Below are 27,523 nucleotides of genomic sequence, written 5' to 3' on the forward strand. Positions count from 1 at the left end.
TGAGCGGCCGGCTTTTTCAAAATAGTAAAAGCCACCGGAGCAGTGTGAACGCCGTGCAGAGCCGCGCCGGAGATCGGGGAACGGTGAGTATGAGAGAGGGGGGGAAAATGACCGACAGACTGTGAGAGAGGGACAGAGATAGTGACGGACCGACAGAGAGAGAATAGAGACCGAGAGGGAGAGACCGACTGACAGAGAATAGTGATTGACAGACATTGGGAGACATCGCTCGTTTCCAGTGTTTTAGGAAACATGCGAGAAATGTATTTAGAAAATCGGATGTCACTAGGATGGTGTGAGTGCCGTCCCGTGACATCCGATTTTTTACACGCTCCCATAGACTTGCATTGGAGAAACTCGCAGTAGAAACTCGCAAAAAAGCAGCATGCTGCGATTTTTTTCTCAGTCCGATTCGGACTGAGAAAAAAATCGCAGATGAGAGCTGAATCATTCACCAACATGTGTCCGATTCCAATGCGAGATTTTCTCGCATTGCTCTACTGCGAGAAACTCGCAAGTGAGAAGCAGCCCTTTTAGAGATACATGCAGCCGCCTGGATCTGTCAGGAGTGTGCGGCCGTGCTAGGTGATGCGATACTTGTGCGAGTCATACGCTTGTGTGAGCGTACCCTTAGTATTACACTTTTAGGCCGTGTCCGCATGAGTTGGATTTCGCCATATGGAATCTGCAGTAAAATCAGCAACATTTTTTTGTTGTGGATTTAATGCATTGTAAGGGCAGAGTCACACTTGTGTATCACTTCTGATGCAAGAGCATTGGGTGCGATCTGCTAATGACCCTCAGCTCCTGCTCTGCTGCGAGCATCATGAGACTGTGAGCCATTCCTAAGATCGGATCACAGCTGCGGAAGAGAGGGAGGGGTTAATCTCCCCATCTCCTCCATTGTCAGCCTGTGAGTATATCGCACTGCACTTTGATGACATCCGAGTGCAGTCCAATGTTTCTCTCACACCCATAGACTCGTATGGGTGCGAGTGATAGGAGACTCACAGTAAGGGCTGCTTCTCACTTGCGAGTTTCTCGCAGTAGAGCAATGCGAGAAAATCTCGCATTGGAATCGGACACATGTTAGTGAATGATTCAGCTCTCATCTGCGATTTTTTTCTCAGTCCGAATCGGACTGAGAAAAAAATCGCAGCATGCTGCTTTTTTGCGAGTTTCTACTGCGAGTTTCTCCAATGCAAGTCTATGGGAGCGTGTAAAAAATCGGATGTCACGGGACGGCACTCACACCATCCTAGTGGCATCCGATTTTCTAAATACATTTCTCGCATGTTTCCTAAAACACTGGAAACGAGCGATGTCTCCCAATGTCTGTCAATCACTATTCTCTGTCAGTCGGTCTCTCCCTCTCGGTCTCTATTCTCTCTCTGTCGGTCCGTCACTATCTCTGTCCCTCTCTCACAGTCTGTCGGTCATTTTCCCCCCCTCTCTCATACTCACCGTTCCCCGATCCCCCGGCGCGGCGCTGCACGGCTTTCTCATTGCTGCGGCGGCTTTTACTATTTTGAAAAAGCCGGCCGCTCATTAACCAATCTCGTATTCCCTGCTTTCCCCGCCCACAGGCGCCTATGATTGGTTGCAGTGAGACACGCCCCCACGCTGAGTGACAGGTGTCTCACTGCACCCAATCACAGCAGCCGGTGGGCGGGTCTATACTGTGCAGTGAAATAAATAAATAATTTAAAAAAATGGCGTGCGGTCCCCCCCAATTTTAATACCAGCCAGATAAAGCCATACGGCTGAAGGCTGGTATTCTCAGGATGGGGAGCTCCACGTTATGGGGAGCCCCCCAGCCTAACAATATCAGTCAGCAGCCGCCCAGAATTGCCGCATACATTATATGCGACAGTTCTGGGACTGTACCTGGCTCTTCCCGATTTGCCCTGGTGCGTTGGCAAATCGGGGTAATAAGGAGTTAATGGCAGCCCATAGCTGCCACTAAATCCTAGATTAATCATGTCTGGCGTCTCCCCGAGATACCTTCCATGATTAATCTGTAAGTTACAGTAAATAAACACACACACACCCGAAAAAATCCTTTATTAGAAATAAAAAACACAAACACATGCCCTCATTACCAATTTAATAAGCCCCAAAAAGCCCTCCATATCCGGCGTACTCCACAGACCTCCAGCGTCGCTTCCAGCATGAAGGTGACAGGAGCTGCAGAAGACACCGCCGCTCCGGTCACCTCCAAGCAGCAACTGAGGTGAGTAGCGCGATCGGCTGAGCTGTCACTGTTGGAGGATGCAGCGGTGGCCGCGATTAACCTCAGTGACAGCTCAGCTGATCGCGCTACTCACCTCAGTTGCTGCTTGGAGGTGACCGGAGCGGCAGTGTCTGCTGCAGCTCCTGTCACCTCCATGCTGGAAGCGACGCTGGAGGTCCGTGGAGTACGCCGGATATGGAGGGCTTTTTGGGGCTTATTAAATTGGTAATGAGGGAATGTGTTTGTGTTTTTTATTTCTAATAAAGGATTTTTTCATGTGTGTGTGTGTTTATTTACTGTAACTTACAGATTAATCATGGAGGGTGTCTCATAGACGCCTGACATGATTAATCTAGGATTTAGTGGCAGCTATGGGCTGCCATTAACTCCTTATTACCCCGATTTGCCAACGCACCAGGGCAAATCGGGAAGAGCCGGGTACAGTCCCAGAACTGTCGCATATAATGTATGCGGCAATTCTGGGCGGCTGCTGACTGATATTGTTAGGCTGGGGGGCTCCCCATAACGTGGAGCTCCCCATCCTGAGAATACCAGCCTTCAGCCGTATGGCTTTATCTGGCTGGTATTAAAATTGGGGGGGACCGCACGCCATTTTTTTTAATTATTTATTTATTTCACTGCACAGTATAGACCCGCCCACCGGCTGCTGTGATTGGGTGCAGTGAGACACCTGTCACTCAGCGTGAGGGCGTGTCTCACTGCAACCAATCATAGGCGCCTGTGGGCGGGGAAAGCAGGGAATACGAGATTGTTTAATGAGCGGCCGGCTTTTTCAAAATAGTAAAAGCCGCCGGAGCAGTGTGAACGCCGTGCAGCGCGGCGCCGGGGATCGGTGAGTATGAGAGAGGGCTGCTAACTTCAGTCACTCAGGAGATTAGCGGTCACCGGTGAGCCCTTCACTGGTGACCGCTAATCGGGACGCGGCACAGACAGAGCCGCAGCATGACAATGAAGTCGGGTTAAGTTCACCCGAGTTCATTCTGATTGTGCGGCTCTGTCTGTGTCTGCTGTCATCTGCCATTCAGCTCTGCTACATGGCTGTCTGTGTCTGCTGTCAGCGGCCATGTAGCAGAGCTGAATGGCAGATGACATAGTAAAAAATACGCATTACACACGCATTACACACGCTAGTAAAATCATTAATTTATTCAGAAATAGCATCGCACTTGCGTTGCACTCGCACCTAACGTGAACTAAAATCAGCCGAGTATTTTTCAGCCCAGTCGGACCGATTTTACTCGCATAGGTGTGTTTCCACCTTAAGGGCTCTTTTCCACTTGTGTATCGCTTCCGATATGAGAGCATCAGAAGCGATATGCTAATGATCCCCTGCTGCAGATGTCAGCCGAGTGTCATGCGACTGTGATGCGATTTGCGATTAGGTCACAGCCTCTGAGGAGGGAACATTTTCTCCCCATCTCCTCCGCTGCCTGTCTCTGCGTGCACCACACTGGAGTCGCATAACATGCGAGTGCAGTGCGATGATTCACACGCTCCCATAGGCATGTATGGGGGTGCGTGAGCCGAGACTCGCTGCAAAATGCAGCGATTGCACCAAGAACACAATTCGTGTCAAGAAATAACTGGAAAGAGGAAACTGCCTCATTGATTAACACTGATGCGAGTGCAATTTTTTATCGGACTGCACTCACACATGAAAATCACAGAAGGAAACGAGCCCTCAATCTCTGCATGCTGCGATTTTTACCTCAGTCCGTTTAGGGCAGAGGAAAATACCTCACAGATCTGAGCAGCAGCATTGTCTAAAATGGGTCTGATTGCAACGCCAGATTTTCTGACATTGCACTCGCGCAAGTCATATGCCACTGTGACTCCGGCCTAAAATCCGCAGTGAAACCCACAGAAATCTACTGACATACTGTAACGTGTGTGCCGCATGTCATGGTCAGGCAGATTTTAATTCCGCAGTGATTTGTCTAAATCTATTTGGATGACGCTGTTACAAAAGAAAAACATTTTCCTGTGACAAATCCGGAAAAAGAAAAAAAAAAACCTATAGGGTTTACACCCTGTACTCTGTGTGATCATTCCCTTGTCCTTTAAAAAACAAAAAAATTGTGAAAAATAATTCAAAAAGCATGACTATTCTGGTGTTATTACAGATATAACCCCTCAATGGAACATATGGGGCAGATTTGGGGCACCAGGACCTATATTTCCTTATAGCCTCTGTCATGAGACATTTTTTGGACCAATGTAGGCGCCTACCATTGACGTGAAACATTGAAGTCTGAGAAACAAACAGAGAAGTCCATGTTAGGCTCGGTTCGCACACTGCGTCTTTTTGACGCTGCGTTTTTGTGCGTTTTTGGCCGCTAAAAACGCACAAAAACGCACCTGCGTTTTTGCCGCGATTTGGTCCGTTTTTGGCTGCGTTTTGCTGCGTTTTTGATCTCTGCGTTTTGCTGCGTTTTTCAAATGCATTGCATGGGCGGAAAACACAGAAAAACGCAGGAAAGAACTGACATGTCCATTTTTTTTTTTAACTCAAAAACGCAGGTAAAAAAAACAGATGTGTGCGGACAGCGAAAATGAAAACTCATAGACTTTGCTGGGGAAGCAAAGTCCTGCAGTTTTGAGGCCAAAAACGCACCCGAAAAACGCGCAAAAACGCCGCGAAAAATGCACTGTGCGCACATAGCCTTAAAGGGAATGTCCACCACGTAGATACGGATGATGTGTCCTTAGGATACATCATCAGGTCAGTGGGAGACCAAAACCTGCCCAATCAAGCTATGAGCTGTTTGTAGGGAGCATTCTCCTATTCACGTCAATGGGAGCAGAGCTGTATTACCGGAGAATGGCACCGTACATCCAGCAGCTGTGGTGTGGGGTTGGATCTCGGACCCCCCATTGATCTTCTATTGATAACCCATGCATAGCCAAGTAGCAGAAAACACATTAGGACTTGTGTAAAAGAAACTTTACATCTTACCAGACTTAATACTGCTGGATAATTTCCAGGCAGTACCAATGTTCTGAATTTTCACATGGCCATAATAAATCGAAAAGCCAGAATCTCACCCGTGGTTGTAGCCTTGTATGTGTTACTCTGAAACACTGCGAAATTTGAGGGAAAACAAACTTTTAAATAAAGGTGGGGACTACATGGTCAAGACCTGCCCCAATACCCATGACTGACTGTCCACCTTATGTGTGCGCATGGGAAGAGACCCATCAGTCAAGGAGAAGCCTCTCCAGCTTTCTTTGACTGATGGGTCTCTCCCCATGTGCACACATATAAGGTGGACGGTCAGTCATAGCTATTGGAGCAGGTCCCAGCCGTGTGGTCCCCAACATTATTTATAGGCATGTCACAGTTTCAGAATATCGTCTTTTGGACCGGTCTTCTCATCATTGGCCGTCATTTTAAAAGAGGATCCTGCGGTTGCTTCATGCTGCCCAAACCAACAAGAAGAAGAAGAATCAGAGAGCGGCTCTTATCACAGACCTGTATGCTTCTCTGTGAAACGGTGTGGCAGGAAACAATGTGCCTACCAGGACTAGTCACAGAGGTTTGCTCCCGGCACCACTCACCTAGATTGACAGGTTTCTCCTTATCTATAGATATGGACCTGTAAATCAAGGTCAGCAAAGAGAGGAGAGGAGATGGTGGGAAATTACCCCAGACCCAGAAAGCGGTGTAACATTATCTTTGAAACACTGCAGGATTTGAGATTGAAGCATACACGGCTGCGATAATACAGCTGGTCTCTTTTTATGCTTCCCGTTATTCAGGAATCAGTGGACAGGTTTCCTTTAAAATGCCAACCAGGGATGAAGTGACGAATCCAAGAGGAGAGTTCCTAACTACTTCTCCCAAATGTTACACTGCAGTAGACCTTTGGAGAGATATATACGAGAGACATTATATTTATATATATATATATATATATATATATATACATATATATACAGTTAGGTCCAGAAATATTTGGACAGTGACACAATTTTGGCGAGTTGGGCTCTGCATGCCACCACATTGGATTTGAAATGAAACCTCTACAACAGAATTCAAGTGCAGATTGTAACGTTTAATTTGAAGGTTTGAACAAAAATATCTGATAGAAATTGTAGGAATTGTACATGTTTCTTTACAAACACTCCACATTTTAGGAGGTCAAAAGTAATTGGACAAATAAACCAAACCCAAACCAAATAATTTTATTTTCAATATTTTGTTGCGAATCCTTTGGAGGCAATCACTGCCTTAAGTCTGGAACCCATGGACATCACCAAACGCTGGGTTTCCTCCTTCTTAATGCTTTGCCAGTCCTTTACAGCCGCAGCCTTCAGGTCTTGCTTGTTTGTGGGTCTTTCCGTCTTAAGTCTGGATTTGAGCAAGTGAAATGCATGCTCAATTGGGTTAAGATCTGGTGATTGACTTGGCCATTGCAGAATGTTCCACTTTTTTGCACTCATGAACTCCTGGGTAGCTTTGGCTGTATGCTTGGGGTCATTGTCCATCTGTACTATGAAGCGCCGTCCGATCAACTTTGCGGCATTTGGCTGAATCTGAGCTGAAAGTATATCCCGGTACACTTCAGAATTCATCCGGCTACTCTTGTCTGCTGTTATGTCATCAATAAACACAAGTGACCCAGTGCCATTGAAAGCCATGCATGCCCATGCCATCACGTTGCCTCCACCATGTTTTACAGAGGATGTGGTGTGCCTTGGATCATGTGCCGTTCCCTTTCTTCTCCAAACTTTTTCTTCCCATCATTCTGGTACAGGTTGATCTTTGTCTCATCTGTCCATAGAATACTTTTCCAGAACTGAGCTGGCTTCATGAGGTGTTTTTCAGCAAATTTAACTCTGTCCTGTCTATTTTTGGAATTGATGAATGGTTTGCATCTAGATGTGAACCCTTTGTATTTACTTTCATGGAGTCTTCTCTTTACTGTTGACTTAGAGACAGATACACCTACTTCACTGAGAGTGTTCTGGACTTCAGTTGATGTTGTGAACGGGTTCTTCTTCACCAAAGAAAGTATGCAGCGATCATCCACCACTGTTGTCATCCATGGACGCTCAGGCCTTTTTGAGTTCCCAAGCTCACCAGTCAATTCCTTTTTTCTCAGAATGTACCCGACTGTTGATTTTGCTACTCCAAGCATGTCTGCTATCTCTCTGATGGATTTTTTCCTTTTTTTCAGCCTCAGGATGTTCTGCTTCACCTCAATTGAGAGTTCCTTAGACCGCATGTTGTCTGGTCACAGCAACAGCTTCCAAATGCAAAACTACACACCTGGAATCAACCCCAGACCTTTTAACTACTTCATTGATTACAGGTTAATGAGGGAGACGCCTTCAGAGTTAATTGCAGCCCTTAGAGTCCCTTGTCCAATTACTTTTGGTCCCTTTAAAAAGAGGAGGCTATGCATTACAGAGCTATGATTCCTAAACCCTTTCTCCGATTTGGATGTGAAAACTCTCATATTGCAGCTGGGAGTGTGCACTTTCAGCCCATATAATATATATAATTGTATTTCTGAACATGTTTTTGTAAACAGCTAAAATAACAAAACTTGTGTCACTGTCCAAATATTTCTGGACCTAACTGTATATATATACATATATATATGTATATATATATATATATATATATATATATATATATACACATACATATATATATATATATATATATATATATATCTATATATATATATATATATATATATATATATATATATATATATATATGCGGCATGGTGGCTCAGTGGTTGACATGGATGAGGCGGGGTGAGTGTTTGATGGTCTTCCAATGAAACTCCTCCCTACAGTCACACAGGGACAAGGAGCCCCTATTATAATGGCTGATACGGGTCCCAGCAGTCATAAGAAGGGAGACAAACTGTTGGCACATATCCCGTGCCCTTTAATAGGTTGATAGCTGCCATTTAACTGGTAGGGAATAATTAATGACTAATTGTACAGTCCCCGCGCAGCTGTATCCAGCACTATAGATGCCGGTTTCAGGCTAATGCTGCAGTATATACATGATTGTACGGACACGCTGCTGGTTTTTAATATATTTTCTTATATTTTTAAGAACAAATGAAAACAGCATTTTTTTAAAGATTTTTTTTTCTATGTACATAACGTTAAATACTGGACAAAATGTATAATGGCGATGGCAGTCTGGCAATGGATCACTGCAATAAAAGCTGTAAAGTACAGTTTTTAGAGGTCTGACAAGCAAGTCCTTAGATAGATTAGGATGTCCAGCGCCACCAGGCCACCTTCATCCTGTCCCAGACGGCAGTCATGGAGTCAAAAGCCGGGCGGACGTCCAAGATTGTGAACTGATAGTTTTTATCGACTTCTCCTCCATCATAATAGTCGATGACGTACCGGACCTCCTGCCCGCAGCGATTTACAATCCAATCGTGACGGTCAAAGGGAAGTTCATAGCTGTGGAAAACAAAAAGGATATGTGCAAATCAGAACTGCTCCGTGATACATGGAAAACAATCAACGGAAGGAGTCAAAATACCATACCCCATCCACGAGCGGATACGCGCTCGCGGGGAAAACTCTTTTGCTTTTCCACCAAAACGAACAAGACTTGGGCCACAGGGACACTCTCTGCAATGAAAGAGAAGAGATTAGTGGGAAATACTGATGAGGGTAATTCTTATCTTCAGTCTTCAAGAAGGATTTGTGTGTACTCACCGTAAATCTCTGAGTCTTGATTGGGGGACACAGGTCCGTGACATCTTCTTTCGACGACTGTCTCGAAAGCCTTCAGATCACCATCGACACGCTTTCTCGCCTAGGATGGCTGTGCCGATTGTTTAGCCATCCCAGGCGAGAAAGTATATTGATGGTGAGCCAAAGGCTTTCGAGACAGTTGTTGAAAGAAGAACCCACGGTCCTGTGTCCCCCAATGAAACGAGAAAGGAGGGTGCTCCCCTCATGATTGACAGCTTGGATCAGTGACGTGGACAACACCACTGGTATGACCCGTGGCCTCTCATTGCTCTGCCTCGGATGTATGGCAGCAACAAGTGTCTGGCAGCCTCGGAGCAACACTTGAAAACGCACGCGCCTTGCCTAAGACCCCTTTCACATTGCGCTTTTACTTACGTTCAGTGGTCCCGTCGGGGCATCCGTCCGAATCACCCCTCCCCCACCCTGCAAAGCGTGTTTCGAATGCATGCGCCAATAGGGCCATTGACTATAATGGAGCAGACTCCGGTAGCGTGTTCTCGGTCTTGCACCATTTTCGGGCATATACGTTTTCTGCAGGTAGACACCCGAACATAGTCGACTATGTACATGCCCGGAAATGGAGCAAGACAGAGCACACGCTACCGGAGTCTGCTCCATTATAGTCAATGGCCCTGTCGGCGCATGCGTCCGAAGCACGCTTTGCAGGGTAGGGCAGGGGCGGTTCGGACGGATGCCCTGACGGGACCACTGAACGTAAGTAAAAGCACAATGTGAAAGTCACCCAAGAAACCAGTCACCTCTGTTGCACAGTAGAGGTGGCCAATAACCTCGGTAACGAGCAGAAAACTAAAAGAAAAAAAAGAAAAACTTCTTCAGGACGTAGAAGATTTTTAATAAGATGCTCGCTTTTATGAGCACTTTCAAATTTGACCCAATTTTAAAAGTTGAAAAAAAAACTTATCTTTTTAGGACGCGCACAAATATTTATACCACCCGTAATAATTCTGTATTGTCTAGGTGCGATAGGTACCCATTACATACACAGAAAATTAGTCTGGTTTCCTTTTAGGAGAGTTCACTTTTACTCTGTGCTTATAACGTGTAAGTAGATGTCAGTGGGCCACTTTCACCGTAACCCCCCAAGGCAGATAGAGTGATACAATCCCAATCCTATCGTAATAAGATGTACCAGCAGAAAGAGCGAGAGAGAAGCTCAGTGATACAACAAACTATAATGAGAAAAGTGTAGAATAAAAGTAATAATGACTATGTGTAAATGATCCCACGACACACAGGCGTTCTTACCTGGCATGGAGAGCTTCCCACTTCAGGATCTCGGACCAGGCCTGTTCATTGTTCTGATTGTGAATCTTGATTATATTATTCATATCTTCAGGTTTAAGGTCATCGTCCTTCCATTTCCACCTTAAAGACATAAGGTTCATTAATCATTTTAAAATAATATTTATTTACATCTTGTATCGACCGCTGCGCTATACAATTTTCTTCATTGTTTTTTTGGTTTTAAAGGGGAATCTGCCAGCAGGTTTTTGCTATGTAATCTGAGAGCAGCATGATGAAGTGAGAGGTGCCAGATCTCCAGCCTTTCCTCACCCTTAGAGCCCTTAGAGAATCAACTGGTATGAATGAGCTGGTACTTGATCTGTGGTACTGCAACGGCCAGCCGGAGACCCTGCGCTGTGGAGCTGTGGCCATAAAACATGGAGGTCCCGAGCTACTTACCCCTTCCTGAGCATTGCATTCCAAAACATTTGCTCTGATGGATACACCCAATTTTTCTCGGTGTTGGAGCGAGGAATAGTAGATTCTTCTCTGTTCAATGAAAGGGAGAAAGGCTGATCTGGCGCTGGAGTCTGGTTCGGAGGTGGCATCTAAAGAAAAATATATATGTTTACTCACTGTCGCTTCATTCTTTATTTAAAAGGGTTGTCCAGTACTTGACAATTCAGGACCCTAAATAAAACAGTGAACTCTCCCCTCCCGCAGCGGTGCCGCTGTTCGCAGAGAGTGATGTGACTTCTTATCCCGGGCCGGCTGCACCCAAAGAGCGGCCGCTCGCCACCTGCAACCTTGAATATTTTATTTTATTGTGCGGAAAACTTGAATGGTCAACATGATCTCTAGGTCAGTACAAAAATAGCGATGTCAAACTTCTATATATTTTTTTGGGAAGGGGGTGAAAAAGATTGTGAAATTTTGTTAAAGGAAAAAAATTGGTTTGTGTCACCATCTTCAGACACTCAGAATTTTGTATTTCCATCAATTAAGCTGTGTGATGCCTCGCTTTTGCGTGGAGAGTTGGTGCTTTTATTGGTACATGCAATGTTGTGATCCTTTTCACTGTATCTTTTTGGGGGGGGGTTCACATGTCCAGTAATCATCCGTTAGACCGGATCAGTTTTCAAAAAAGATGCAAACACAACTTTGTCTGTATGGAAGAAAAATTGGTTTTTTTTTTGCAGGATCCGTTTTTTGTCCATGGAAAATGGGTCCGTTAACTGACTGCTATTTAGCCGTCCATTTTTCTTTCATTTGTAAAGGATCCGTTTTTTTTCTTACTGGATCCGCTTCAAATGGAAGATAAATAGCGATCTGTTAACGGATCCATTTTCCATAGACTCCAATGTTAAAAAAAACAGATCCTGCAAAAATCAATTTTTTCAAAACGGACAAGAAAGTTGTATTTGCAGAACTTTTTGGCCCACGGATTGCTGCTGGATCCATTCTAAGGGATGATTACTGGACATGTGAACATAGCCTAAGATGACAACCATGGGGTGGCCTCAGCTGCCTATCTGTCCCATGAGTTCACAATGCATGGAGAAGGGAGGCAATGTCAGAAATCAACTTCGAACTAAGACTGTTAAACAGCAAGAATCAGAGCTAGCTCTAGTCGCTGATGTCAGCGGTGTATCGTATCAGTCCTCTGCATGGGGTGTGTGTGGACCTCACATAGGATGTACTAATACGTCCTAGGTCACAAAGGGGTTAACCAGTCAACACCACCATAATATTCAATTGGGAAACACTTAATCTGGAAGACATTTTCCATCAGAAATACCTTTCATACAATCCCATCTTACCATATTGCTGGGGTCAATGTCCTCTTTACCGCTCGCTCTCATTGGACACTGGACATATTCATAGGCTCTCTCCTGATGACCGGGACCTGAGCAGTTCTCCGCAGTCTGTGAAACGTCTTTGTGCATCGGACATCCTGTCGCTTTAATGACATACAGATGACTGAATTAGAATGTGCACAGAGCATTAAATTCCCAATCATTAACGATGACCTTGAAAAGATGGCAGCGTAGGAAGTGAAAGGACAATCTGCATTTAGACACTAAGGGGTACTTTGCACGCTGCGACATTACTAGTCGATGCTTGCGATGCCGAGCGCGATAGTACCTGCCCCCGTCGCACATGCGATCTCTTGTGATAGCTGCCGTAGCGAACATTATCGCTACGGCAGCTTCACATGCACTCACCTGTCCTGCGACGTCGCTCTGGCTGGCGACCCGCCTCCTTCCTAAGGGGGCAGGTCGTGCGGCGTCACAGCAAGGTCACATGGCAGGCGACCAATAGAAGCGGAGGGGCGGAGATGAGGGGGACGTAAACATCCCGCCCACCTCCTTCCTTCCTCATAGCCGGTGGAGGCAGGTAAGGAGATGTTCCTCGCTACTGCGGCTTCATACACAGCGATGTGTGCTTCCGCAGGAACGATGAACAACATCGTATCTCATATTGGTGCAACATTATGGAAATGCCCGACACTACACAGATCACCGATTTACGACGTTTTTGCAATCGTTTATTGGTGCATCTAGGCTTTACACGTTGAGACATCGTTACCGGCACCGGATGTGCGTCACTTTCGATTTCACCCTGACGGTATCGCAGTAGCGATGTCACAACGTGCAAAGTACCCCTAAGTTATCATCATCATCCACAATAATGCTACTGTCCTATGGTAAGGATTTTCCAGAATAAAAGAAAAGATTATTGCAGATCTCACCCAATCCTGCTCCTCAGGGAGACCAGTCACAATCCATAAAGCAATGAACAGGGCCAGAAATCAGTTCGCACTCTTGCAAAAAAAATGATTAAATTGTCCCTGGTCATGCCCATGTAGTACTTCCGCCCTAACAAGGACAGCACCCAAGTGTGGAGTATGTCACCAAAATATTTTTTTCTCAGGGCCCATTTGATGCGTTTCTTCCTTTAGTGTAAAGGGTTCATCAGGGGAGATGCATAAATGTCATACTGCAGTGGCAGAATAAGGGCGCGCTCACACATCCGGCTTTTCGACGGTTTGACGGATCCGGCGCATGCCAGTACAGTGTATACAGTACAGTGGCAGCGCAACAAGCGCCGGTCACATGCTGTCATGTGACCGGAGCATGTGACCCGGAAGTTGCGGTGCTGCCACTGTACTGTATCATACTGTACTGGCGTGCGCCGCATCCGTCAAACCGGCGAAAAGCCGGATGTGTGAGCGCGCTCTAAGCATAAAGCATTTATGCATCTCGTCGGATTAATCCTTTACACTAAGGAAGAAACGCGTCAGGAGGGCCCTTTAAGAAAATTATTTTGGGGACAGACTCCACACTTGGGTGCTGCCCTTGTTAGGACAGAAGTACTACATGGGGCATGACAAGGGACAATTTAATAATATTTTTCCAAGGGTGCTGACTGACGTCCGGCCCTGTGAGATCTGCAATAATCTTTTCTTTTATTCTGCACTTTGCTTTTTGAGCACTGGCACTATGTGTGTTGTTTGTTAAATGATTTAAATACTATTTATATTAAAAGTTATATTTTAGTCTTTTGCTTTAGGGTACTTCTCTACATTGACTACTATACATCTCTAGCCCATATTATTAACATATTGGGGTATCAGCTTTTATATAAGGATTTTCCACCAGCAAACAAGCAGTGTGTTCACTATGCTGCCAAAGCTAATGTCATAAAGAATATACAGAAATGCTGGATACTTATAGGGAATGTTCACACAGGTAGAAATGCTGCAGATTTTTTTTGTCCAGATGTTGCAGGTAGAAGACTCACAATATATTACAAGCGGATGAGACTTTATCCAAACGTATCAACACATTGTGGAAAAGAACAGGGAGGATATAAAATCTGGATTTCCAAGTGTCCTTTGCTGGTGCCTGTATAACGCTTCGGATTCCTGCAGACAACCATATTTTTTGGTCCCATCGGTCACAATACGATCCGGCAAATGATTGGATCACAATCAGACCAATGTAATTCTATGGAAAAGTCCGATTCTTTTACTTGGACAGAGTCTGTCCAAAAAAAAAATAGAAAAAAAAAAAAAGTCAACATGCACGATTTCCCTCAGTAAACAGGATCGCACTCGGCCCAGCATGTTAATGGACTGGTGGAAAAAAAATTTAAAAAAATAAATAAATAAAAAAAACTGCACTCAGATGGCATCCATGTGTGATTCGTTTTTTTTCCCCCACCTTATCCACAGCCGGAAAAAAAAAAAAAAAAAAAAAAAAAGAAAAACGAAAAACGGATCCCACTCAGATTATCACATTGGACCCATTTTCTCAGATGAGAGAAAACACGGTGATGTGACTCTAGCCTTCCTATGACACCGCAGCTGTCCTATCCAGAGGTCATTACAGGAGGCTGGGTCACACAGATCGGCAGGAGACCAGACAAGGAGTAAAGGGATCAGCACTATTTAGGATGGAAGTCCTGCTGCAGACGCCCCTGCAGATTCCAGCAGACATTTTCTGCACCAAATCCATCCTTTGTGAACACAACTTTACTGCAATATTTTACACAAAAAGCAGATGAACAATCTTAAAATAATCTGGCAACAAATCAAATCTTCCATGAATAGAACTTCAATCAGAATATTAGAGAAAATTCACAAATACCTTCCATCTTTTTTTGATGCATTGGACATCCTGCAGGGGGCGACGTGGCCGAGTCTGCACTCACTGATACAGCAGGGGAAGGGTGCGGAGAAGATTGGGCTGATGTAGATGTGCCCATTTTTCCTGATGATAAAAAGAAATAAATACACGTACACTTACTATATGTTACATGGCATTGGACAGTTCAGAAATCTGTAAATGAAAGACAATTCAGTGTCCATTAGACATATGGAGAGCGATTTATTTTTTTCCACGTTAATGAGGAATGGGACTCCTGATAGGCGGAAACTTTTCAACAGCCATCCTGCTATTATTACCGGCATGATTGCAATGTAGGGTAACAAAAAAAAAAAAAAAAAAAAAGCTAAAATAAAATAATAATAATATATATAATATATATTTATATATATCTATATAGATAATTGCCTTATTCTGTCTGTCTGTCATGCTCCAAAATTGTGTCCTTACGGTGACACAAAGCTGATTGGCCGCTGGGCTCGCCATGGCCCCGCCCCCCCACACCGATTGGCCGCTCGCCCAGGCTGCGCCCCCACACGGATTGGCCAGCCGCTCGCCCAGGCTCCGCCCCCCCACAGATTGGCCTCTCGCCCCGGCACCCTGCAGGCATTGGCAATTCGGCCACGCCACGCCCCGCCCCCCTCACGCAATGCACGCTAGCTCTGGCCCCGCCCCCTCCCTCCCCCCGCGCATTCCCCGAACTGACACGGCTGTCACGGAGGTGAGTACTGTACTCCCCCCCCCCCCCGCGCATTCCCCGAACTGACACGGCTGTCACGGAGGTGAGTACTGTACTCCCCCCCACCCGGCCCCCGCTCGCACGGGAGTGGTGTGGATACGTTGGTAACCATGCTCACATGGTTACAAGCGCATCAAGGTCCTGCTGCGGCGGAAGATCCACACGCACACACATAACAGCACACACACAAACATACACACACATCAGATCACACTCACTCTCACACTCACTCTCACACTCACTCTCACACACACCTCACACACACCTCACACACACCTCACACACACCTCACACACACCTCACACACACCTCACACACACCTCACACACACCTCACACACACCTCACACACACCTCACAGCATCCGGCGATATCGCTTGCTTCTCGGCCTCGATACTGTGCTGTTGTGACCTTCCAGGACCTGACAGAGGATCACATGGCCAGAGGCATGTGGTATCTCCGGATGTTGTGAGTGTGAGCGCGTATGTGCGATATCGTCAGTGTCTGTGTGTGTGAGTGTATGCGATCGGGTGTGTGTGAGTGGATGCGATCGGGTGTGTGTGAGTGGATGCGATCGGGTGTGTGTGAGTGGATGCGATCGGGTGTGTGTGAGTGGATGCGATCGGGTGTGTGTGAGTGGATGCGATCGGGTGTGTGTGAGTGGATGCGATCGGGTGTGTGTGAGTGGATGCGATCGGGTGTGTGTGAGTGGATGCGATCGGGTGTGTGAGTGTCGGCAGAGGAGCACGGCGTGCTGGAGGAGGCTGGGAGCAGAGAGGCTGATCATGGGGAAGGCTGGGAGGGGGAGGCTGATGCTGGGGGAGACTGGGAGGGGGAGGCTGATGCTGGGGGAGACTGGGAGGGGAAAGCTGATGCTGAAGGAGGCTGGGAGGAAGGAGGCTGGGAGGAGAGAGGCTGATCCTGGGGAAGGCTGGGAAGGGGAGGCTGATGCTGAGGGAGGCTGGAAGGAGAGAGGCTGATGCTGGGGGAGGCTGGAAGGAGAGAGGCTGAGGCTGGGAGGAGAGAGGCTGATGCTGGGGAAGGCTGATGCTGAGGGAGGCTGGGAGGGGAAAGCTGATGCTGGGGAAGGCTGGGAGGACGGAGGCTGGGAGGAGAGAGGCTGATCCTGGGGAAGGCTGGGAGAGGGAGGCTGATGCTGGGGGAGGCTGGAAGGAGAGAGGCTGATGCTGGGGGAGGCTGGAAGAAGAGAGGCTGATGCTGGGGGAGGCTGGGAGGAGAGAGGCTGATGCTGGGGAAGGCTGGGAGGAGAGAGGCTGATGCTGGGGACAGAGAGGAGAGGCTGATGATGGGAGGAGAGAGGCTGATGCTGGGATGAGAGAGGCTGATGCTGGGAGGAGAGAGGCTGATGCTGGGGGAGGCTGGGAGGGGGAGGCTGATGCTGGGGGAGGCTGGGACGAGGGAGGCTGATGCTGGTGGAGGCTGATGCTTGGGGAGGCTGATGCTGGGGGAGGCTGGAAGGAGAGAGGCTAATGCTGGTGGAGGCTGATGCTTGGGGAGGCTGATGCTGGGGGAGACTGGGAGGGGAAGGCTGATGCTGAGGGAGGCTGGGAGGGGGAGGCTGGGAGGAAGGAGGCTGGGAGGAGAGAGGCTGATCCTGGGGAAGGCTGGGAACGGGAGGCTGATGCTGAGGGAGGCTGGAAGGAGAGAGGCTGATGCTGGGGGAGGCTGGAAGGAGAGAGGCTAATGCTGGTGGAGGCTGATGCTTGGGGAGGCTGATGCTGGGGGAGACTGGGAGCGGAAGGCTGATGCTGAGGGAGGCTGGGAGGGGGAGGCTGGGAGGAAGGAGGCTGGGAGGAGAGAGGCTGATCCTGGGGAAGGCTGGGAAGGGGAGGCTGATGCTGAGGGAGGCTGGAAGGAGAGAGGCTGATGCTGGGGGAGGCTGGAAGGAGAGAGGCTGAGGCTGGGAGGAGAGAGGCTGATGCTGGGGAAGGCTGATGCTGAGGGAGGCTGGGAGGGGAAAGCTGATGCTGGGGAAGGCTGGGAGGACGGAGGCTGGGAGGAGAGAGGCTGATCCTGGGAAAGGCTGGGAGAGGGAGGCTGATGCTGGAGGAGGCTGGAAGGAGAGAGGCTGATGCTGGCGGAGGCTGATGCTGGGGGAGGCTGGAAGGAGAGAGGCTGATGCTGGCGGAGGCTGATGCTGGGGGAGGCTGGAAGGAGAGAGGCTGATGCTGGTGGAGGCTGATGCTTGGGGAGGCTGGGAGAGGGAGGCTGATGCTGAGGGAGGCTGGGAGGAGGGAGGCTGGGAGAGGTAGGCTGAGAGAAGAGAGGCTGATGCACACACACACACACACACACACACGCGCGCACACTGCACAACACACCACACTGGGAACCACAAACAACTGCCCTACACAGACACCCACACACACAGACAACGCTGCACACACACAACACCCAACAAACAAACACCGCGGCACACACAAATATACGCACATACCGCACAACACACACATTGCACAAAACATACCTCCCCCCAAAACACACCACACACACACAAACCGCGCAACACACACACAACGCTACAGACACACAGCGCTCCACAAACAACGCAACACACGCAACACACATACAACACCGCTCTCACCCCCCGTCACACCCAGACAACACCCAGAACATGTACAGCGCCTACACAAACACTTGGTAACTACACACAACAACATCTATATATATATATATATATATATATAGAACAAAAATCATACATGAACTACACAATACGTAAATTCTAGAATACCCGATGCGTAGAATCGGGCCACCTTCTAGTATATATATATATATATATAATGTGTAAATATATATATATATATATATATATATATATATATATATATATATATACATACATACATATATAGTTTATATATACGGTATATATAATATATATATATATATACTTATTGCACATACATACATATATATATACATACAGACTTTATCTTATAAATTCCCCCCCCCCTCCCCCGCACACCATGCCAGTCCTCTAGCTGCTTGTGCTACTATGAGCAGCCTTCTTGCTTCCACAGCTGCAGCGTCACCAGAACTGTCTCCCATTGAGCACATCAGAGATATCATTAGTAAGCAATCGCAAAGGGAGCTGCCAGCAGCGGACCTTGATGATTTGCACAAGTGCATTCAGCGCAGCAGAACATTCCTCAGACAGCCATTAATAACCTCCATGATAGCAGCTGAGGTATTAAATGCAGGGATTCCTGCATGTGGCATGCATACTCCATACTGAATAAATTGAGATTTTTTTCCCCCACTATTTGCATATCAGTAATACATTACACTAATACATCTATCCATCCTGTGATTTAAATATTTCCACCTCTTCTTCTTTGTGTTGTAAATCTAATGTTTAAAGTCTTTATATAGGGCGTCTTCACACGTCCATGTTTCCAGTACGTGTGGTGTCCGTTTTCACTCGTGGAGACACGTCCACATGCATGCTCATTAAAATATCTGTTGATCTTTACATCTTCATGTTTTCACATGGATTGTGTGTACCTGTGATTCCTACGGGAACATGTCCATTTTCCCCGGCAACACAGATCACACAGACCCATACAAGTCAATGGGTCTGTGAAAAAAAACCCCTATGTACAGCACAGGGATGACATCCATGACATGTTTCATAATTAAATGCATCCAAGAAATTATTGATTTTATGTGTTAAAAATATGCAAAGATAATAGCTGGATGGATGGAAAGATAGTACATATATCAAATAAATAAATCATTTAATCATAAAAAAGACATGGGGTCCACCCCTATTTTTGATCACCATCAAAGATAAAGCAGACAGCTGGGGGCTGGTATTATCAGGATGAGAAGGTCCATGGTTAATTGGCCCTTCCCAGTCTAAAAATACCAGCCCACAGCCACATTTTGGAGCTTCGCCTCGACGCTTCCTGATGCCCTGGTGCAGTAGAAATCGGGATAATATATGGGGTTAATGTTAGGTATTTAATGTCAGTTGGTATTTTAATTTATTTATTTTTTTTATTTGTTTAATAAAGTGGGAATGTTTGTTTCAATAAAGTGTACGTGCATTTTTTTTTTTTTTAATTACTCAGTAATGGGGATATGTGATAGACATGTTTTTGGATGCTCCACTTCTGGGGCGGCTACGGGCTGCTATTTTTAGGCTGGGTAGGGCCCAATAACCATGGCTCTTCCCAGCCTTATAATATCACTAGAAGGTGGCCCGATTCTACGCATCGGGTATTCTAGAATTTACGTATTGTGTAGTTCATGTATGATTTTTGTTTATATATATATATATATATATATATATATATATATAGATGTTGTTATGTGTAGTTACCAAGTGTTTGTGTAGGCGCTGTACATGTTCTGGGTGTTGTCTGGGTGTGACGGGGGGTGAGAGCGGTGTTGTATGTGTGTTGCGTGTGTTGCGTTGTTTGTGGAGCGCTGTGTGTCTGTAGCGTTGTGTGTGTGTTGCGCGGTTTGTGTGTGTGTGGTGTGTTTTGGGGGAGGTATGTTTTGTGCAATGTGTGTGTTGTGCGGTATGTGCGTATATTTGTGTGTGCCGCGGTGTTTGTGTGTTGGGTGTTGTGTGTGTGCAGCGTTGTCTGTGTGTGTGGGTGTCTGTGTAGGGCAGTTGTTTGTGGTTCCCTGTGTGTGTGTGTGGTGTGTTGTGCAGTGCGCGCGCGCGTGTGTGTGTGTGTGTGTGTGTGTGTGTGTGTGTGTGCATCAGCCTCTCTTCTCTCAGCCTACCTCTCCCAGCCTCCCTCAGCATCAGCCTCCCTCTCCCAGCCTCCCCAAGCATCAGCCTCCACCAGCATCAGCCTCCACCAGCATCAGCCTCCACCAGCATCAGCCTCTCTCCTTCCAGCCTCCCCCAGCATCAGCCTCCGCCAGCATCAGCCTCTCTCCTTCCAGCCTCCTCCAGCATCAGCCTCCCTCTCCCAGCCTTTCCCAGGATCAGCCTCTCTCTTCCCAGCCTCCGTCCTCCCAGCCTTCCCCAGCATCAGCTTTCCCTTCCCAGCCTCCCTCAGCATCAGCCTTCCCCAGCATCAGCCTCTCTCCTCCCAGCCTCCCCCAGCATCAGCCTCTCTCCTTCCAGCCTCCCTCAGCATCAGCCTCCCCTTCCCAGCCTTCCCCAGGATCAGCCTCTCTCCTCCCAGCCTCCTTCCTCCCAGCCTCCCCCTCCCAGCCTCCCTCAGCATCAGCCTTCCGCTCCCAGTCTCCCCCAGCATCAGCCTCCCCAAGCATCAGCCTCCACCAGCATCAGCCTCTCTCCTTCCAGCCTCCCCCAGCATCAGCCTCTCTCCTTCCAGCCTCCCTCAGCATCAGCCTCCCGTTCCCAGCCTTCCCCAGGCTCAGCCTCTCTCCTCCCAGCCTCCTTCCTCCCAGCCTCCCCCTCCCAGCCTCCCCAAGCATCAGCCTCCACCAGCATTAGCCTCTCTCCTTCCAGCCTCCCCCAGCATCAGCCTCCCCAAGCATCAGCCTCCACCAGCATCAGCCTCCCTCGTCCCAGCCTCCCCCAGCATCAGCCTCCCCCTCCCAGCCTCCCCCAGCATCAGCCTCTCTCCTCCCAGCATCAGCCTCTGTCATCGCAGCATCTGCCTCTCTCCTCCCAGCATCAGCCTCTCCTCTCTGTCCCCAGCATCAGCCTCTCTCCTCCCAGCCTTCCCCAGCATCAGCCTCTCTCCTCCCAGCCTCCCCCAGCATCAGCCTCCCCCAGCATCAGCCTCTCTCCTCCCAGCCTCCCCCAGCATCAGCCTCCACCAGCATCAGCCTCCACCAGCATCAGCCTCCCCCAGCATCAGCCTCTCTCCTTCCAGCCTCCCCCAGCATCAGCCTCTCTCCTTCCAGCCTCCCCCAGCATCAGCCTCTCTCCTTCCAGCCTCCCCCAGCATCAGCCTCTCTCCTTCCAGCCTCCCCCAGCATCAGCCTCCCTCTCCCAGCCTTCCCCAGGATCAGCCTCTCTCCTCCCAGCCTCCGTCCTCCCAGCCTTCCCCAGCATCAGCTTTCCCCTCCCAGCCTCCCTCAGCATCAGCCTTCCCCAGCATCAGCCTCTCTCCTCCCAGCCTCAGCCTCTCTCCTCCCAGCCTCCCCCAGCATCAGCCTCTCTCCTTCCAGCCTCCCTCAGCATCAGCCTCCCCTTCCCAGCCTTCCCCAGGATCAGCCTCTCTCCTCCCAGCCTCCTTCCTCCCAGCCTCCTTCAGCATCAGCCTTCCCCTCCCAGTCTCCCCCAGCATCAGCCTCCCCCTCCCAGCCTTCCCCATGATCAGCCTCTCTGCTCCCAGCCTCCTCCAGCACGCCGTGCTCCTCTGCCTACACTCACACACCCGATCGCATCCACTCACACACACCCGATCGCATCCACTCACACACACCCGATCGCATCCACTCACACACACCCGATCGCATCCACTCACACACACCCGATCGCATCCACTCACACACACCCGATCGCATCCACTCACACACACAGACACTGACGATATCGCACATACGCGCTCACACTCACAACATCCGGAGATACCACATGCCTCTGGCCATGTGATCCTCCGTCAGGTCCTGGAAGGTCACAACAGCACAGTATCGAGGCCGAGAAGCAAGCGATATCGCCGGATGCTGTGAGTGTGTGGATGCGATGTGAGGTGTGTGTGAGGTGTGTGTGAGGTGTGTGTGAGGTGTGTGTGAGAGTGAGTGTGAGAGTGAGTGTGAGAGTGAGTGTGATCTGATGTATGTGTATGTTTGTGTGTGTGCTGTTATGTGTGTGCGTGTGGATCTTCCGCCGCAGCAGGACTTTGATGCGCTTGTAACCATGCGAGCATGGTTACCAACGTATCCACACCACTCCCGTGCGAGCGGGGGCCGGGGGGGTGGGGGTGGGGGGGGTTGTGGGGAGTACAGTACTCACCTCCGTGACAGCCGTGTCAGTTCGGGGAATGCGCGGGGGGGGGGGGGGGGGGTGTACAGTACTCACCTCCGTGACAGCCGTGTCAGTTCGGGGAATGCGCGGGGGGAGGGAGGGGGCGGGGCCAGAGCTAGCGTGCATTGCGTGAGGGGGCGGGGCGGGGCGTGGCCGAATTGCCAATGCCTGCAGGGTGCCGGGGCGAGAGGCCAATCTGTGGGGGGGGGGCGGAGCCTGGGCGAGCGGCTGGCCAATCCGTGTGGGGGCGCAGCCTGGGCGAGCGGCCAATCGGTGTGGGGGGGCGGGGCCATGGCGAGCCCAGCGGCCAATCAGCTTTGTGTCACCGTAAGGACACAATTTTGGAGCATGACAGACAGACAGATAGACAGACAGACAGACAGACAGAATAAGGTAATTATCTATATAGATAATATCCTCTCACAGAATTTTTTCTTCATTATTTATTTGGCTAATAGCTACACAATCAATCTATACAAATCTTTAACACACAAAAAAACATTTCAGTGTCATGTGTTTTTTCCAGTATGTTTCACACGGATGTCACATGGATGTCACACACGAATGGTCAAAACGGTACATGACACGTGCGTTTTTTTGTGCGCGTGTGTGAAGTGGGCCAAAAATGGGATCCACCATAGACAAATTAATTCAATTGATGTCAAAGCTCACCTTCTGCCCCTCACGGCACATAGACCTCTGCACAGGTCTCAGGGTATATCCACAAAACTGTGCAATACAAATCAAACAACATCTTCAGAATACAGGATTCTCTCGTTCATGTGACTGCTCATCTCTCAACACAGCTTAAGCAAGATGGCTGTCCCCATTCCCATAACCGCATTCTAGCTCATAAATGGGACCTCAATCAAGGCAGTGGCTAACAGCAAGGACATCATGACTAGTCTCCACTGCTCCACTGCACAGATGACTATCGATCAGCAACACAATGCAGTTTTATAGCTTGACTTTCTCATTCTCAGTAAACAGGCAATCTTCTACAAAGGTATTTACAAGCCCTATAGAAACATACTAGTAATTAACCACAACTCTGCAGACAGGTTCTCCGTAAAATGGACAATTTAAAGCTGCACCAATAGTATTTGTGCATGACATGAATTGAACCTCTTTCAGTTTAGTCAATTATTATTATTTTTATGCACATTAGCTCCAATGTCTCCAGAATTATTGGCATAGACGAGTTGTGAAATCTTGTGGCTTTTCCTGTAAACTGGGTACAGACTGGAACTATGCAAATACATAACCTTGTACACAAGGGAAGTTGGTGAAGACAGGTCCATTTATAACTTCCAGCAGCAGTGATGAAATAAGGGGTTCTACCCTTCTTCTTCTTCTTATGTGGGTAAGTTCAGAGTGTTTGTTAAATTAAACTTTTCAATTTGATTATTAGCATTTGCACCATATTCTCCAGATCTTTTTCCTTTTGTCTTTTATTGTCAAAGCCACCAGTCACCACTGCAGTCTAGGAGCGGGGGGCCAAACATGTGACGAATTTGAGGTTTTTTCCTACAGAGCCAAGCACAGCACTGAGGTTGGTCAAGACCTCCTGGGTGGGCAGCTCCTGATCCGGCCACCTATAACCTAACAGCATTTGTCGCTGCAGAGGTGAGGCAACCTCATACTGAAACATTGGGAGGGTCCACAATTCAGGCCATAATTGCAATGATGCTACAGCCCCAAGCTCAAGCAAAACCACATCAATCAGCAACCAAGAGGTCAGGAGCGGTGTATTTCTTCTTAAAGGACATCAAAGACCTGTTCACCAAGTAGGTTTGGATAAATGCTTCATCGCAATGGCACCCACTCATGTCAGCTCCATATATATTGAATAGAATGGAAGGGATGATAGGAGACCAGCACTCCATCCATTTAACTGCAGGTGAGGTTACACATAGGTTAGGGACCCCAAAAATAGAGATTACCTTGGCGTTGGTTTTGGGGCCCTTTTGCATTGATCAATACAATGGCTAAACATCTCTTATATTCCTATTATTCATAGCAGTTATGCATATTTCATTTTTCATTTTTTCATATAGTTCATTGTATTTTTCAGTCTAGTATTCCCATAGCAGTTCTGATTTTCATCATTCCCCTATACATTGTGACTAGTGTGCAACTCTTTATCCTATTGTATAGTTATATGTTTTTGAGTCTTGCACCTTGTACACACCATTGGTATTCCAGACGTACACTCTTTAATCAGCACTCCATCCAAACATATTATCCAAACCCCTTTAAATTTTAAATTACTGTGGAGGTTAATTATACGATAGAAAAGATATGCTGTCTGTAAGGTGTCCGCTCTTGCGCCCTCTGCAATATCTGGTTCTGTGTGGTGCCCGATCCCACGCCCTCTGAGGTGCCCGGTCCTGCGCCCTGTGAGGTGCCCGGTCCTGCGCTCTGTGAGGTGCCCGGTCCTGCGCCCTGTGAGGTGCCCGGTCCTGTGCCCTGTGAGGTGCCCGGTCCTGTGCCCTGTGAGGTGCCCGGTCTTGTGAAGTGTCTGGTTCTGTGCCCTGTGAGGTGCCCAGTCTTGTGAAGTGTCTGGTTCTGTGCCCTGTGAGGTGCCCGGTCTTGTGAAGTGTCTGGTTCTGTGCCCTGTGAGGTGCCCGGTCCTGCGCCCTGTGAGGTGCCTGGTCCCACGCCCTCTGAGGTGCCCGGTCCTGCGCCCTGTGAGGTGCCCGGTCCTGCGCCCTGTGAGGTGCCCGGTCCTGCGCCCTGTGAGGTGCCCGGTCCTGCGCCCTGTGAGGTGCCCGGTCCTGCGCCCTGTGAGGTGCCCGGTCTTGTGAAGTGTCTGGTTCTGTGCCCTGTGAGGTGCCCGGTCTTGTGAAGTGTCTGGTTCTGTGCCTTGTGAGGTGCCCGGTCTTGTGAAGTGTCTGGTTCTGTGCCCTGTGAGGTGCCCGGTCTTGTGAAGTGTCTGGTTCTGTGCCCTGTGAGGTGCCCGGTCCTGCGCCCTGTGAGGTACCCGGTCTTGTGAAGTGTCTGGTTCTGTTCCCTGTGAGTTGCCCGGTCTTGTGAAGTGTCTGGTTCTGTGCCCTGTGAGGTGCCCGGTCCTGGGCCGTGTGAGGTGCCCGGTCCTGGGCCCTGTGAGGTGCCCGGTCCTGGGCCCTGTGAGGTGCCCGGTCCTCCGCCCTGTGAGGTGCCCGGTCCTCCGCCCTGTGAGGTGCCCGGTCCTCCGCCCTGTGAGGTGCCCGGTCCTCCGCCCTGTGAGGTGCCCGGTCCTGCGCCCTGTGAGGTGCCCGGTGAGGTGCCCGGTCTTGTGACGTGTCTGGTTCTCTGCCCTGTGAGGTGCCCGGTCCTTCGCCCTGTGAGGTTCTCTGTGAGGTGCCCGGTCCTGCGCCCTGTGAGGTTCTCTGTGAGGTGCCCGGTCTAGTGAAGTGTCTGGTTCTGTGCCGTTCAATCCTGTGTCTTCTGAGGTGTCTGGTCCTTTGCCCTGTGTCCTGTGTCCTGCGCCCTGTGAGGTGCCCGGTCCTGTGCCCTGTGAGGTGCCCGGTCCTGTGCCCTGTGAGGTGCCCGGTCTTGTGAAGTGTCTGGTTCTGTGCCCTGTGAGGTGCCCAGTCTTGTGAATTGTCTGGTTCTGTGCCCTGTGAGGTGCCCGGTCTTGTGAAGTGTCTGGTTCTGTGCCCTGTGAGGTGCCCGGTCTTGTGAAGTGTCTGGTTCTGTGCCCTGTGAGGTGCCCGGTCTTGTGAAGTGTCTGGTTCTGTGCCCTGTGAGGTGCCCGGTCCTGCGCCCTGTGAGGTGCCTGGTCCCACGCCCTCTGAGGTGCCCGGTCCTGCGCCCTGTGAGGTGCCCGGTCCTGCGCCCTGTGAGGTCCCCGGTCCTGCGCCCTGTGAGGTGCCTGGTCTTGTGAAGTGTCTGGTTCTGTGCCCTGTGAGGTGCCCGGTCTTGTGAAGTGTCTGGTTCCGTGCCCTGTGAGGTGCCCGGTCTTGTGAAGTGTCTGGTTCTGTGCCCTGTGAGGTGCCCGGTCTTGTGAAGTGTCTGGTTCTGTGCCCTGTGAGGTGCCCGGTCTTGTGAAGTGTCTGGTTCTGTGCCCTGTGAGGTGCCCGGTCTTGTGAAGTGTCTGGTTCTGTGCCCTGTGAGGTGCCCGGTCCTGCGCCCTGTGAGGTACCCGGTCTTGTGAAGTGTCTGGTTCTGTGCCCTGTGAGTTGCCCGGTCTTGTGAAGTGTCTGGTTCTGTGCCCTGTGAGGTGCCCGGTCCTGCGCCCTGTGAGGTGCCCGGTCCTGGGCCCTGTGAGGTGCCCGGTCCTGGGCCCTGTGAGGTGCCCGGTCCTGGGCCCTGTGAGGTGCCCGGTCCTGCGCCCTGTGAGGTGCCCTGTGAGGTGCCCGGTCCTGCGCCCTGTGAGGTGCCCGGTCCTGCGCCCTGTGAGGTGCCCGGTCCTGCGCCCTGTGAGGTGCCCTGTGAGGTGCCCGGTCCTGCGCCCTGTGAGGTGCCCTGTGAGGTGCCCGGTCTTGTGACGTGTCTGGTTCTGTGCCCTGTGAGGTGCCCGGTCCTTCGCCCTGTGAGGTTCTCTGTGAGGTGCCCGGTCTAGTGAAGTGTCTGGTTCTGTGCCGTTCAATCCCGTGTCTTCTGAGGTGTCTGGTCCTTTGCCCTGTGCCCTGTGTCCTGTGTCCTGTGTCCTGTACACTGCAGAGGTCACGGTCACAGCTCAGTACTCGGCCTCCATACAGTGAGCTAAGCTCACCCCGCCATACTGGGGGCTCCACACTATCTCCCTCCTACCTCACACTGCTCTTACCGGATACCGGAGAGATGTCCTCTTCCTAGATCCTCCGGCTCGTCGGCACGAGGAGAGGTCGCCGGAAAATGACGTCACGATGAATTGCGCATGCGGTGTGTCAGGCTGTGGCTGTTGCCTAGGTAACAGGCGTGCGCACACGTCATTGGGGACTATAGGCGGTCATGTACATGTCATGATCAGGTGGCTCGTAG

General features: G+C 49.4%; 1 protein-coding gene across 1 annotated transcript; it reads right to left on the bottom strand.

Annotated features, from left to right (window-relative positions):
• Window positions 1-8,301: 8,301 nt before the first annotated feature.
• On the bottom strand, window positions 8,302-27,436 carry HCCS (holocytochrome c synthase). The gene is made up of 7 exons (XM_075320078.1): window positions 27,330-27,436; window positions 14,893-15,015; window positions 12,061-12,200; window positions 10,700-10,848; window positions 10,262-10,381; window positions 8,783-8,869; window positions 8,302-8,695 (listed from the first exon to the last, which is right to left on the bottom strand). The coding sequence occupies exons 2-7, from the start codon at window positions 15,008-15,010 to the stop codon at window positions 8,497-8,499; spliced, it is 813 nt and encodes a 270-aa protein (XP_075176193.1). The 5' UTR covers window positions 15,011-15,015; window positions 27,330-27,436; the 3' UTR covers window positions 8,302-8,496.
• Window positions 27,437-27,523: the final 87 nt, after the last annotated feature.

The sequence above is a fragment of the Anomaloglossus baeobatrachus genome, chromosome 8 (genome assembly GCF_048569485.1).
Source record: "Anomaloglossus baeobatrachus isolate aAnoBae1 chromosome 8, aAnoBae1.hap1, whole genome shotgun sequence".
NCBI classification, from domain to species: domain Eukaryota; kingdom Metazoa; phylum Chordata; class Amphibia; order Anura; family Aromobatidae; genus Anomaloglossus; species Anomaloglossus baeobatrachus.